General features: G+C 39.1%; 1 protein-coding gene across 2 annotated transcripts; it reads left to right on the forward strand.

Annotated features, from left to right (window-relative positions):
- Window positions 1–595: 595 nt before the first annotated feature.
- LOC144086281 (arylsulfatase I-like) lies at window positions 596–12,218 on the forward strand. 2 transcript variants are annotated; one of them, XM_077616176.1, is made up of 11 exons: window positions 596–773; window positions 3,328–3,513; window positions 4,379–4,518; window positions 4,582–4,731; window positions 4,805–4,879; window positions 5,434–5,608; window positions 6,985–7,221; window positions 7,830–7,976; window positions 9,026–9,161; window positions 9,238–9,599; window positions 11,548–12,218. In XM_077616176.1, the coding sequence occupies exons 2-11, from the start codon at window positions 3,337–3,339 to the stop codon at window positions 11,977–11,979; spliced, it is 2,031 nt and encodes a 676-aa protein (XP_077472302.1). In that variant the 5' UTR covers window positions 596–773; window positions 3,328–3,336; the 3' UTR covers window positions 11,980–12,218. The 2 variants fall into 2 exon arrangements, with proteins under 2 accessions (XP_077472302.1, XP_077472301.1); XM_077616175.1 differs by having other exon boundaries at window positions 4,379–4,731.
- Window positions 12,219–13,903: the final 1,685 nt, after the last annotated feature.

The following is a 13,903-nucleotide window of genomic DNA, read 5'->3' on the forward strand; positions in this document are numbered from 1 at the left end:
ATGTTTGCTTTTTGAAATGAGTGCTGCAGAACTCGAGTTGTTTTTGAAAGCAAATTTGGTTTTAATTAGAATGGAACTCTTTATCATTGCACGAAAGAATGATGCATTATTTATCTCTATCTATCTATTATAATCTAATGTCTGGAAAAGGTTATGAATCAGACAATAAAGGAGAATGTGAGACCTGAAAGGCGTCAAAAGGTTTGGAGCGTCATTTTCGACTCAAATTTCCGCCCTAAGAAAAAAAACATTGAGATCTGCGGCGGATGTGGTCTGGTTTACTTTTCAAAATAAAATCAAAATGTTCGCTCTTGGTTTGTTAGCGCGAGCGCAAGGATCGTGCAACAAAAAAATAATATAAATATTTAATAGCAAATACAGTCAATGCGTTGTGCATTAGATTTAATATGCCACCGGTGACTAATACATGTGCTAACTTGTAGCTAAATGCTAACCGTCCTAGCTATCACTGAGAGCAACTAAAAATTGTATTTTTTTTAAATTCCACGATAATTCATGCTTTAGCAATAATTACGTTGAGATTTTCAATTTAAATTACCCCGAGGAACTCTTATTTTTTGGGCTCAAAGCGGAAGTTTTGTGCAACGACTACGTGGACACTTGACGAGTGTGTATTTTTCCCCTTTAGGAGATTTTTTTTCTTCTAGTGGGAGTGTGAAGAAAGCCCTTTTGGAAACTTGGAGACATGCGGCGGCGTCCGAGACGAACAACAAGACCAAGAATGAATTAAATCGGAGTGAACCCACATCGAGGTAATGTTCATACAATAACTGACATTCTTTATTAATTGATTGACAGCTGCCAAGATCCCACACATACCAGACCAATGGTGTGTGTGATTTTTCTATTTTTTCTTTTCTTTCTTTTTCTTTAACTCATTGAATACCACTGACTGCGATAGGTGTCTAATCCACTAAAACTGGGAGAAAAAAATCATGTTTTAATGCCATTGACGGCAGTAGACGTCCATTTCACTTGCAGTGGGAGGTTTGGCAGTGATCATTCAGTTCAAGTGGATTGGACTTGTGTTGACGTCAATGGCAGTCAATGCATTATACAGTCATGCCTCTACTTACGAATGCCCCTAGGTACGAAATTTTCAGGTTACAATTTTTTTTTATATGCAAATGAGTGACTTGAGATACAAAAACGACCCAAGTTATGAAATCCTCCAAAAAGTAAATGCATTTCCTTATCCGTTATTTTATTTTGAAAATATGCATTGATTCTACTCATTGATTCTTACTTTTTGGAGGATTTCATAACTCTCATTTAATGATAATAAAAGCAATTAATTCAATTCAATTGGCTGTCTCACAACAACCACTATCCATGTTTCAAGATTCTCTCTTACCTACCTGTTCACCTCGGCTAAATGCTCCCCTTATTAATGATTGCAATTCCCCAATTTAAGCGATTAAAAACGGTATAAATCCAACGCGGCACATATTTTCACAGACACACACACGCATAGGGCAAACCTAAAAGTCTAAAACGTACTACAAAGTGGACGGCTTTCAGCCATGGTAGAATGGGCTCTTTGCGCCATCTGGCGGTCAAACACGGGTATCACATCTCTTATTATAACGGCCGTGGGGGGAACTATTTCAGCAGCGCCTTATTAATGATTGTAATTCCCCTTATTAAGCGATTTAAAAACCGTACCAATGCAATGCAGCACATTTTCTCACACACACACACACACACACACACATACATAGGGCACACGTAAAAGTCTAAAATGTAGTACAGTGGTACCTCGTCATACGACCGCTCGTCACACAATATTCTTGTCTTACGACGGAAATTTCGATCGAATAATTCGCCCGTCATGCGATCAAAATTTCGTGATGCGACCAAGCCTTTTTTGCATATCTTTCGTGTATAACAATATCTACGAGCACTGAACGATTAATTCAGACGAGTTCCGACCAGGAAACGCACAACGCGCATGCACGGGCAAAAAGAGGGCTTTCTGGGTAATGAAGTATACTCGTGCACACAACGCCGATAGGCAATGGCACTCTTTCTCAGAATGAAACTTCATTACCCACAATCAATACGTGGGTAAGCTGAGCTGTTGCATTCCCTGTTATTTTTATTATCTAATACGAGGAGTATTATATTACTTCTCGTTTGCTGCTCCTAAGAACATCAGCGGCACTGGCTCACAATTCCAACTAAGACATCCAAATCTCATGAGATCATCTTTTTTCCGAAGCCAGATGGGAAAAAAAGACTCATTAAACGGGCGTTCTTCGTACACGGATTTGAACATTTCAACATGCTTCATTGACATATTGAACAGGTTAAAAGATTCCTATGAAAACATGAATATCAACCATTACCCATTGAAATGCTTGGCCTCAAGGAAGTGGCATGGGAGGAAGAATGTGATTTATGAATCCATATCTGAGGGAAAGTTAAAGAAATTGACAAATGTGGTAATGATTAAGAAAGCATTTAGAGACTAGTTTACTTCAAATTGCCCAAATCATTGCGATTTCATTCTTCTAATAGTGATTCTCTGATTGCAGTATTGCTAAATGAAGAGAAAATGGTGATCTTTTGTTTGCAAACATCTGCTTTTACTTTGGCAAACAGTAATGTTCAATTTTCTAACAGATCTTTTAATCCTGATATTACGGGATTGAAGTTATAATATGTTGAGAATAAAGTCATATGTTGTAATACAACAAGAATAAAAGTCGTAATCTTATAGAATAAAGTCATATGTTGTAATACTACAAGAATAAAAGTCGTAATATTATGAGAATAAAGTCATGCATTGTAATTTTAGGGAAAAATATTTTGTGATTAAAGTCATGACATTACGAGGAAGACTTTGTAACATTTGGAGATTGAAGTTCTAATACTGCGCAACTAACAAGAAAAAGTCTTTAAATAACTACATATGTAAAATTACGAGCAATAACTTGTAATGTTACATAACATTACATAATTCACAAGATTACAGCCGTAGTATTACGAGATTAAAATTGTTGTATTACGTATTTTCATGTAATATGTAGTGCGCTGTAGTGCGGCTAAACTAACTGCTTCGTTCTTAACGTAACGCTGAAATATGTTTTTGTTCTACTATAGAAAAGCCAGAAATTTCACAAGTATTTTTTTCTTTTGGCTGTTTATTTTTTTACAAAACATTTTTTTCTGAATAAAAACAACCTTTTTTTCCCCTTTAAAATTGTACTCCTATTTGTGCAAATGCAATGTTTCACTTTTCCAACATTCTCTGCTTTCGTACAAAAGTCAAATGTTTACTAACCAAAAAAATATCTTTGCTAGCGTGGTAAGATGCGGGCAGCGGCCGCCACAACGCTTTTCCTGACGCTTTGTTTCGTCCGACCCGACCGACACAACGGGGACGTCGGCAACGATGTCTCCGACGGCGATTTCAAGGACGATAAAGCGGCGGCGACTAAGGGCCGAAGGAAGCAACCCCACATCATCTTTATCCTCATCGATGATCAGGTGGGCCGATTTGTAGAAAGCCCACTCGATAGCGCCACTTGAAAAAAACACTCCAAAATGCCATCCTTGGTAACTCATCGGCTGCCATTGACGCCTAATTCATTTTGACCTACCGTATTTTCACGACTATATGGCGCACCGCATTTAAAGGTGCAGTCTCAGTAACAAGTACTATTTCTGTATTTGACACACACACAAGACGCACCACACTAATACACACATTTTTGTGACTTGGTTTTTCACCGCTACTGTGAGATGGGCACCCAGGGAGTCGCAAATCAACTCAGCTCCTTCTTCTTGACTTGGCTAAGCTCGTTCTCCTGCTTCCTCCATTTGCTAACCATGGATTCGTTGATCTAAAATTCCCTCGCGGTTGCTCTATTCCCATGTTCCCCTGCATAATTGATGGCTTGAAGTTTGAACTGAGCTTCATAAGCGTGTCTATTTGTATTATTCATTTTCGGGGGGCCTTAGAAACCAAACCAAAATTGTTTTGCAATAAAGCACATGCCCACACTATATACGGCGTACCTGGTAGGGGCATGACTTTAGCATCTAGCTCGTATCCCGAGGTACCACTGTATATACATATATTATAATAGGGGTGACCCTACTTTGCGATTTTTCGGTTAGACCATGTCTGGTCTACACTAACCGCGATATTTGAGGGATTAAAGCACAACAGGTGTGCAACTGAGGCCCACCCACTCAGCCAACCCAGGTGCTGGAAAAGAGAAAAAAAACTGTGAACAACACAAAGACATGACAAAATGAAACGGTTCAAAAAGGATTGCTCCTGTAGACCAAAGTTGACTATACCTTTTCCACTTGAAATCAATAAAAATGGCATATTTTTCTATTCTAGGGCTTCAACGACATCGGCTACCACAACCCGAGTATCAAGACGCCTACATTGGACAAGTTGGCGGCAGAGGGCGTCAAGCTGGAGAACTACTACGTACAGCCCATCTGCACGCCATCGCGGAGCCAGCTCCTCACCGGCAGGTACCGGCACTTGGCTCGCGGGCCACCGACACCGTCGCACCCATTTGGCGTGGTCTGTTTCAGGTACCAGATCCACACGGGGTTGCAGCACTCCATCATCCGGCCCAGCCAGCCCAGTTGCCTTCCGCCACACATGGACACACTTCCACAAAGGCTGCGACAAGCTGGCTACGCCACGCACATGGTGGGCAAGTGGCATCTCGGATTTTACACGTGGGTAACGCGCACTTCCCTACCATTGGCCGCTGTGGACGGCGTTAGACTGCCAATTGTATTTTGTTTCCAGGAAGGCGTGCCTGCCCACCAGAAAAGGATTTGACTCCTTCTTCGGATCGTTGACGGGGAGTGTCGACTACTACAGGTGTCCGCTTTTTAACTTCTCAATAAATTTGGGGCCATTTCTTGAGCAATTGCTCAAAAAGTATTACAGTAATCCCTCAAATATCGCGGTTAATGTAGATCAGACATGGCCGCGATAATCGAAAAATCGCTAAGTACCGTCACCCCTATTATAGCTATTTTTTTTTTTTTTATTGCTGAGTCCTAATAGCAAGAGTGGCTTCCAATTACGAGTTTCAGCGTGGAATTTCACATTTTATGAACTTATAAAAAAAAATTAATAGCAGAAAGAAATCGCAAAGAACTGAATTCGCAATAAGTGAAGTCGCGATATTCGAGGGAAGACTGTATCTAGTTCTTCTTCCAAATGTTATGACTGTACAATATAAGTTAGAAAAAGGCGAATCTGGTCAATTCAGATAAGATAATATAGCCAATTTTTTGCAACTTATTTTTCATCATTTTGCCACCCGAATTTGCACAGCAGTTTTTTTTAAGGCCAAAAATATTGTATTTTCTGGAGTGGTCGCAGCAGTGATGTAATGTGAGATGTTTGTGTCTCACTTGTGCGTACAGTTACGGCTCGTGCGACGGTCCTGGCGTGTGCGGCTACGACCTCCACGCCAATGAGAGTGTGGCCTGGGGGCACCAGGGAAAATACTCCACCACTCTATTCACGCAGCAAGCGCGCAAAATCATCCAGAATCACGATCCCTCCCAGCGACCAATCTTCCTGCTTCTCTCCTTGCAGGTAACAACAAAAACATGAGCAATACAAAAAAAACGTCATATGTAATATGACTTTGAAAAAGCTTCAGAAATTGAAGCTTTTTTATATATATATATATATATTTTTTTTTTAATTTCAAAGTTCTTCACCAAAAATCTTTTTTTTCCCCTCAACTATGCGTCCAAAATTTTATTCATTGATTCATTTCACGTACCGCTTAGCCTCCCAAGGGTTGCGGGGGGTGCTGGAGTCTATCCCAAGCCTGGGGACATCCTGAATCGGTGGCCAGCCAATCATAAGCAATTTAAAGTGAAAAATCCCCCTGCCAACAAAAAAGAAATAATCAATAAATTAATGAATAAATAAAATAATAAATATGTTACATAATATAAATAATAACAATAATAATAGTAATAAACACAATAAAATAATAATGAAAATAAATACACAAAAAGTAATAATGAAAATAAATACACAAAAAGTAATAATGAAAATAAATACACCAAAAATAATAATGAAAATAAATACACCAAAAATAATAATGAAAATAAATACACCAAAAATAATAATGAAAATAAATACCCAAAAAGTAATAACGAAAATAAATACCCAAAAAGTAATAACGAAAATAAATACCCAAAAAATAATAATGAAAATAAATACACAAAAAATAATAATGAAAATAAACACACAAAAAATAATAATAAAATAAAACTTGTCTTTTGAATGAACTACTTTTCCCCTCAAATTTCAATGTCAAAAAAATTATTTGAAAACTTTTTCAGAAATGATTTTTCAGTCACGTTTGTTAAAAAAAATACACTGTTTTTTAGTCTATAAACATAATATTTAAATCACAACTATCTTCAATAAACAAATATTCAAAGAATATTTTTGGGAAAAAAAACCTACCTTACTTTTAACATTCAACTTTTTTTAAAACACTATTTATTAAATAAACAAATCACCTTTATCTGCACGTAATCAAAATATATTACCTTAGCAAATGACTTTAATTTTGAATCCCCTCCCGCAAAATTTGGCCGATTTTAGTACTTGAGCTGATAATATTACAACTCAAACATTTTTAAATGCTCGTAAAAGTGTCCAAAATAAAGCTGTAAATACAATTTTTAAAAATTCTATGACTAGCTTTATCCATAAATAGAAAAACGTCTCATTATTCTCACATAAATGGTCTGTTTTTCTCTTTTTTTCACCATCAAAACTTTGACATAAATTGCAGAGACATCATAGGCTTCCTATCAAACAAAAATGACTGAACAATAATAACCCCATTCTTCCCAGAAGTAAACATGTGTTCTCCTTGAACTAAATTCAAGATTTGAAATGGAAAATGCAGCTTTGAGCAGATTGATATCCGTCATTTTGCGTAGGCGGTGCACACGCCGTTGCAGCCGCCTAAGTCATACATCTACCCGTATCGCGACATGGGCGACGTGGCACGCAGGAGGTTCGCCGCCATGGTGTCGACGGTGGACGAGGCGGTGCGCAACGTCACGTATGCCCTGCGCAAGGCCGGCTTTTACCGCAACAGCGTCATCGTCTACTCCACCGACAATGGAGCGCAACCCTTTACCGGGGGGAGCAACTGGCCACTCAGAGGACGAAAGGTAATGCCGACTCCCTCCAGCCAACACAAAAGACCACTTAGTACTACTGTACTGTACTGTACTCTACTGTACTCTACCGTACTCTACCGTACTCTACTCCAATAATTTAATTTGGAAATAAGTACAGTAATAACTCGATACTTTGCGTATTCACCACAACATAGTTTAGATCTGCCAAATATATATGAGAAAGTATACAGAAGATCTACAGTTATAGATCTAAAACAATGTTTATTTTAGCTTTTTTTTTAAAATATATTTTTAGATTTTACAAAATGATTTTTGAACTAAAAACACAGAAAAAATGGATTAAAAAATTGCAATTATTGATTTAAAAGGGGGATAATCAGGAAATTTAATATACTTCTATACTCTTCATTTTAATTTGATCCTAAAACAGAAAGTCGGCACTCATGATTTACTTTCCGGGCCACACAAAATGATGCGGTGGGCCAGATTTGGCCCCCGGGCCGCCACTTTGACACGTGTTCTAAGGTCAGAAAGCTCTAGATTGCTTTGTGAACCTAGAAAACTGTTCTTTTTGCTGTATTTATGGTTCTGCCGAGAATTTGATTTTGTCTTCAGTGAATGATTGTTGTCAACGGCAGGGCACATACTGGGAAGGGGGGGTGCGCGGCGTGGCCTTCGTCCACAGCCCGTTGCTGCGACGCCGGAGGCGCGTGTCTAAAGCGCTCATTCACATCACCGACTGGTTCCCGACCTTGCTGGCGCTGGCCGGAGGAAACGTAAGCCAGGTAGTGCACCGACGCCACGCTTAAAAAAAAGAGAACATCACATTCAGAACTAGCATTGCACGCGTATCTTTTTTGTGTGCCTCCCGTTACTGCTTGATTTGTTTTAGTTTGGTTCGTGTTGTGGCTTAATAAATGGTTTTCTTATATTTTTGCTGTGTTTCTGCATACATGTGTATATGTGCATAACTACTGGATATGAAATTGGTTTGCTTTTACAATTTTTAGTGGGTAGTATCAATGATTGTGGAATGAATGCTGCTTACGAAAAATTCAAGTTACAAAAAACCTCTGGAACCAATTTTGTATGTAGAGGTATCACTATTTTTTATGGGGACAATTAAGGATTAAACTACTTTAAAACCTCATACTTAAAATTCTCTCAAAGGTTATTTTTTTATTTCAATTTGCTATCAATTTAGTACATTGACAATTAACTAACAATGTGCAATTTACTAATTACACAAATTGCTAGCCTATTGTTTCCCATTTTCCTTCTTTCTAACAAAGCTAATCTCTTTCTACATGCTCATATTAATGTGTTTATAAAATCCTGGTGAGTATTAACAATAAACACATACATTTAGCCACAATTTAAACTACAGGCCTATTTATCTAAAATATGATTGCTAAATGAACACATTTAGCTGAATATTTTATTCTATATTATATTTTATTTCTATACTTGTATCGGCATTGGTGTAACACTAAAAAGAACCTTTTTATTTCACAGATTTATATATGAAAAATTACTTTTTTTCAGAAAAGATAAGTCTTTGTCAGGAAATGAACCTTTTTTCTCCAAAAATCATTTTGTAAATGGCCAAAAACATTTTAAAAAATAATAAAAAGTATGACTGTTCTTAGAAAATGATTTTTTTCTTTAGTAAATTACCCAAAAAATAAACAAGATTAAAACATAGAATTTAAAAAATATCTTCCTTGAGAAAATGTGATTTGGCTTTCTTAAAAAAAGATCATTATTTTTGCCTCAAGTGGTTTTGCTGAGTGGAATTTTTAAAAAAAAATGTATCTTTGTTTTTGTGGTGCAGAGCCAAAGTCTGGATGGCTTTGACGTTTGGGGCGCCATCAGCGAAGGCCAGGAATCGCCTCGTCACGAAATCCTTCACAACATCGACCCCCTGCACAAAGCCCCCGAGCCCGCACGTGCCCGGCAAGTGCCGGAAAGTAGGACCTCCGGTCCAATTCAATTTTTTTCCCCCCCAAGTGAAGTCTGGTCAACATGTCAGTTTTGTTTTGACAGGCAACTCGCTCTTCAAGAAACCAAAGAAAAAAGGGAGAAAAAAGAAGCAACTGAAGGCACGACCTGAGCAAAAGTCAGCTTTCACAAGCTCAAAGAAGTTGAACTCTTATCTCAAAGCCCATCTGAAACGGCCCAAAGCCAGAAGGACGGCAGTCCCCGAGGACAACTTGTCCTGGACCCCCGCAAAGGTTCACTCGCAACACAAGTCTAAACGGTCTCCGTCAGTCGCCAACGCAGCCGATTCTCCCTCCCCGGCGGGCGAGACAGCCGTGTGGGACACGTCCATCCAGGCGGCCATCAGAGTCGGGGACTGGAAACTGCTCACCGGGGACCCCGGACATGGAGAGTGGGTCCCCCCGCAGGTAACCTTTACTTGAGTGATGTTTACCGCACGTAGTTATGGGCGCGGGCTCAATTCCCGCTGGTGGCGGTATGATTGGGAGTGCGTGTGGTCGTTTGTCAGTCTAGGGCACGTGTCAAAGTGGCGGCCTGGGGGCCAAATCTGGCCCACCGCATCATTTTGTGTGGCCCGGAAAAGTAAATCATGAGTGCCGACTTTCTGTTTTAGGATCAAATTAAAATGAAAAGTATAGATGTATATTAAATTTCCTGATTTCCCCCTTTTAAATCAGTAATTATAATTTTTAATTCATTTTTTCTGTGTTTTTAGTTCAAAAATATTTTTGTAAAATCCAAAAATATATAAAAAAATCTAAAATAAACATTGTTTTAGATCTATAAAAAACTGAATATTCAGGGTTTTTAATCCATTTATTAAAAAAAATCTAATCTAAATATTACATCTAAAATGGTCTGGCCCAGATGAAATGGCGTTGACGTCAATGCGGCCCGCAAACCAACCCGAGTTTGACACCCCTCATTTAGAGTGTTCAAACTACCTACCCTGCATATTTTTGTGATTTGGGAGGAAAACTGAGTACCCGGAGAAACCCCACGCAAGCCCAGGGAGAAAATGCAAACTCCAAACAGGAAGGCCCGAACCTGGGATTGAACCCTCGATCTCAGAACTGTGAGGCCGATATGCTAACCACTCGGCCTCCAATGTATAATTATATTTTTAGGGAAAAAAATCGGTTTTAAAGCAAATATTCCAAATTGGAGGGGTGGAGCTTACATTTTCTCTTTTGAAAAACATTTTTGGTGGTGTGGACATAAAAAATAGCCTATTTTCATCCTTTCAATTTTTTATTCCCTCACCAACTACCGTATTTTCACAACTATACGGCGCATCGTATTTTTAGCCGCAGTGTCAGTAACGAGTGCTATTTCTGTATTTTACACACATAAAGGACGCACCGTTTTTAAAGACGCAGCCAGGCATGGCAAAACATACACCAGCTTAAACATACGGACACACGCTAAAAACACGTTTTTTTAAAGGCAACGGAAGCAAAACTGAGTTCGGTTGTACTTTATTTACCCATTTTACAATGTACTCACGTCATCATCACCCACAAATCCATCAAAGTCCTCATTTTCTGTGTCCGAATTGAATAATTGTCCAAATGAGTCATCGAAAACGCTGAGTTTTATACGTTCGTCCAGGCGGCCACAATCCATTCGCAAATAGTAGCTAGCGAGTAGCTAGCGTAACTATTCCAACGCTGTCTTCCATGCTTCGTAAAGCTGTGTTGATGTCGATCTCCAGGCCATAATCCATTCGCAAATAGTTACGCTAGCTAGTAGCTAGCGTAACTATTCCAACACTGACTTGCATGCTTCGTAAAGCTGTTGATGTCAATGGCCAGGCCACAATCCATTCGCAAATAGTAGCTAGCTAGTAGCTAGCGTAACTATTCCAACGCTGTCTTCCATGCTTCGTAAAGCTGTGTTGATGTCGATCGCCAGGCCACAATCCCTTCGCAAATAGTAGCTAGCGAGTAGCTAGCGTAACTATTCCAACACTGTCTTCCATGCTTCGTAAAACTGTGTTTATGTTGATGTATACAGGCCACAATCCATTGGGTGTATTGACAAAAGAACTATGCTAAGAAATAAATGCAATAAAATAAAATAAGTTCACTTGAGGAAGTGGGAGGGGGGCGTGCGGGTCTACTGGAAGCAAGAAGGGGGGCGTCAGGTAAGATAGTTTGGGAACCACTGCTGTAGAGGATGGTGTACCCTATCGACTGATTTATTTTATTTTATCGTGATAACAATTTTAGTATTGGTCCATATATAAAGCGCACTGGATTATAAGGCGCCCTGTCTATTTTGGAGAAAAATTAAGACTTTTATGTGCGCCTTAGAGTCGTGAAAATACGGTAATCAGCGATTTCTGTGACCCAGGTCTTGCCAACGTTGTCGGGCCGATGGTGGAATCTGGAACGAGCGTTCCCGTCGCTGCAGCACGGACCGAACGCGGAGGCGGCCAAAAGCGTGTGGTTGTTCAACATCAGCGCCGACCCATACGAACGGCACGACCTCTCCCGGACACGCCCCGACGTGGTGCGCCAGCTCCTCACCCGCCTGGCGCATTATAACCGCACCGCCGTGCCAGTCTACTTCCCGCCTGACGACCCACGCGCCCACCCCGACCGGCACGGCGGCGCCTGGGTGCCCTGGATGGACCGGGACCAAGAGACGGTGTACAAGAAGAAAGTCTATGCGGGCAAGAAGAAGAAAAAGAACAGCAAATGTCGATTGTGCAAGCTGAAGGCTTTCTTTCTGAAACTCAACACGGGCATCATGTCCAGTCGTATTACAGATTCGTCGTCCTAATGACAACAACTCGCGCATCATCTGCAACGACGCGAGATAATTCTCAAGAATCTCACTTTTTGTTTGCCCACAAAACTACCGACGTTTTCCCATAGGGGGATAAAACCTTGGAAAATGTGACTTAATTGACAAAAATGTCTGTTTTGGTTGAAAATACACTGATTTTACCCCAACAATATCTTTGCTGTAAAATTGTTTTAATAAAAAATATTTCTTGGGGGTGGATGGTGTTCTTACAAGGTCACTGGTTTTATTTTATGCTCGAGAAATTGGTGGTGCAGATTAAAAGATGAATTTGTGGTATTTAATTGTGTTTATTTGCACTGGTGTTGACTTTTAGACAGTGGTTAAAAGGCGAGATAGAATAGAGCAAGTGACTAATTTTGGTCAATTAGCAATTTTTAAATGACTATATAGATACATTTAGGAAAAAAATGAAAAAATTAATTGACTTTGGGGGTCCAATGCTTGTGAGATTTGTGTGCTATCAGTTGATGCCAAACTGATTTCAAATGTACAAGAACCAAAAAGGATGACATATTTTACCGATTTAAACAATGTTTGGGTGTTATTTTTGTTAAAACATTGTAAACCAAAGTGAAAATATGACAAAATAAAAACTCACAAAATAGCGGTGCTGTTGCGTAGTTCATGCAACTAACTTCAAGCGGAAATAACTCAGCGGAAGCACTGAAGAAGGTATGGATTTTACGAATCTGCAGAGTGTAATGCTTAAAACTACCACAAGAGAGCAGCAAGTTAACCTATTTCTGGAAATAACTCAGCGGAAGCACTGAAGGTATAGGTTTTTCGAATCTGCAGAGTGTAATGCTTAAAACTACCACAAGAGGGCAGTAAGTTAACATATTTCTGGTCGGGCATACTCTGATAATCCCTTGGAAACTTTCTAAACTGGAGTTTACACACTTAGAGAAGGTTAATGTTGTTGTGAGGAGAATGTTAACATAAAACATCCACCCATCCATAAATCACGCTTTATCTATTCTATAATCATTATAAAGCGTGATTTGTGGATGGATGTGTGAGTGGGTGGGTGGTTGGTTTTGGTGTGTTTGCACATGGAGACTCGCTGGAGGAAATTCTTCCAAAAATGACGTGGAAAGGCGTCCTACCTTACAATTAAATTGGGTCAGCGCAGCCAGCAGCATCGTGTCTCGCCGTCTTCCCGTCACGACAGAAAAAAAGTGTTTCGGGGAGCATCTGGAAACTCGCTGGCGGAGTCTTCCGAAAATGTCGTTTGTAAATGACGTAGAAAGGCGCACTACCTTACGACCAATCAGCAACGCGGTGCGTTTAGTGACATCATGTAAAAACAATGATTCATACATCAACTCTGCTTTCAGCTTTAACAAATAAAAGTGAGTTTACACACTTAGAGAAGGTGAAAAAATTCAATCACTTGTCTATTAGGATCCGACAGCCGTTTCTGGCCACAATAAAAAAAAATCAACTCACCACAGTGGGATTGTTTGGAAAAAATATTTGTAGATTATTATTTAAGTATTCTTTCAAGAACGTTTTCTGACAGAAATTTATCATTGTTATTAAAATTGTCTATAATTACTTTTAACCCCTAACTGATTGACACCTTGGCATTTTTAAACAATTATGAAGTTTTAGATATTAAAATAAGGGCATTGAAAAATGTTGACCGCCAGACGGTGCCATATGCCAAAATTATGACCAGGTTTAACTTTTTTTTGGGTCAATATTTTGTGAAAATTCACTGTCCTATTCAAACGAAGGCTTTTACTAATTTCATATATTAAAAGAAAATACATTTTTCCCAAATATTTGTAATTAATAAACATTATTTTCAGTGTTTTTAAATGAATTTTCAGGGGAAATGCAGAAATATTCTCTTAAGTAAGAAAAGGATCTAAATATTCTTCATTCTGCATTG

This window comes from Stigmatopora argus, chromosome 12 (assembly GCF_051989625.1).
Source record: "Stigmatopora argus isolate UIUO_Sarg chromosome 12, RoL_Sarg_1.0, whole genome shotgun sequence".
Classification (NCBI taxonomy): domain Eukaryota; kingdom Metazoa; phylum Chordata; class Actinopteri; order Syngnathiformes; family Syngnathidae; genus Stigmatopora; species Stigmatopora argus.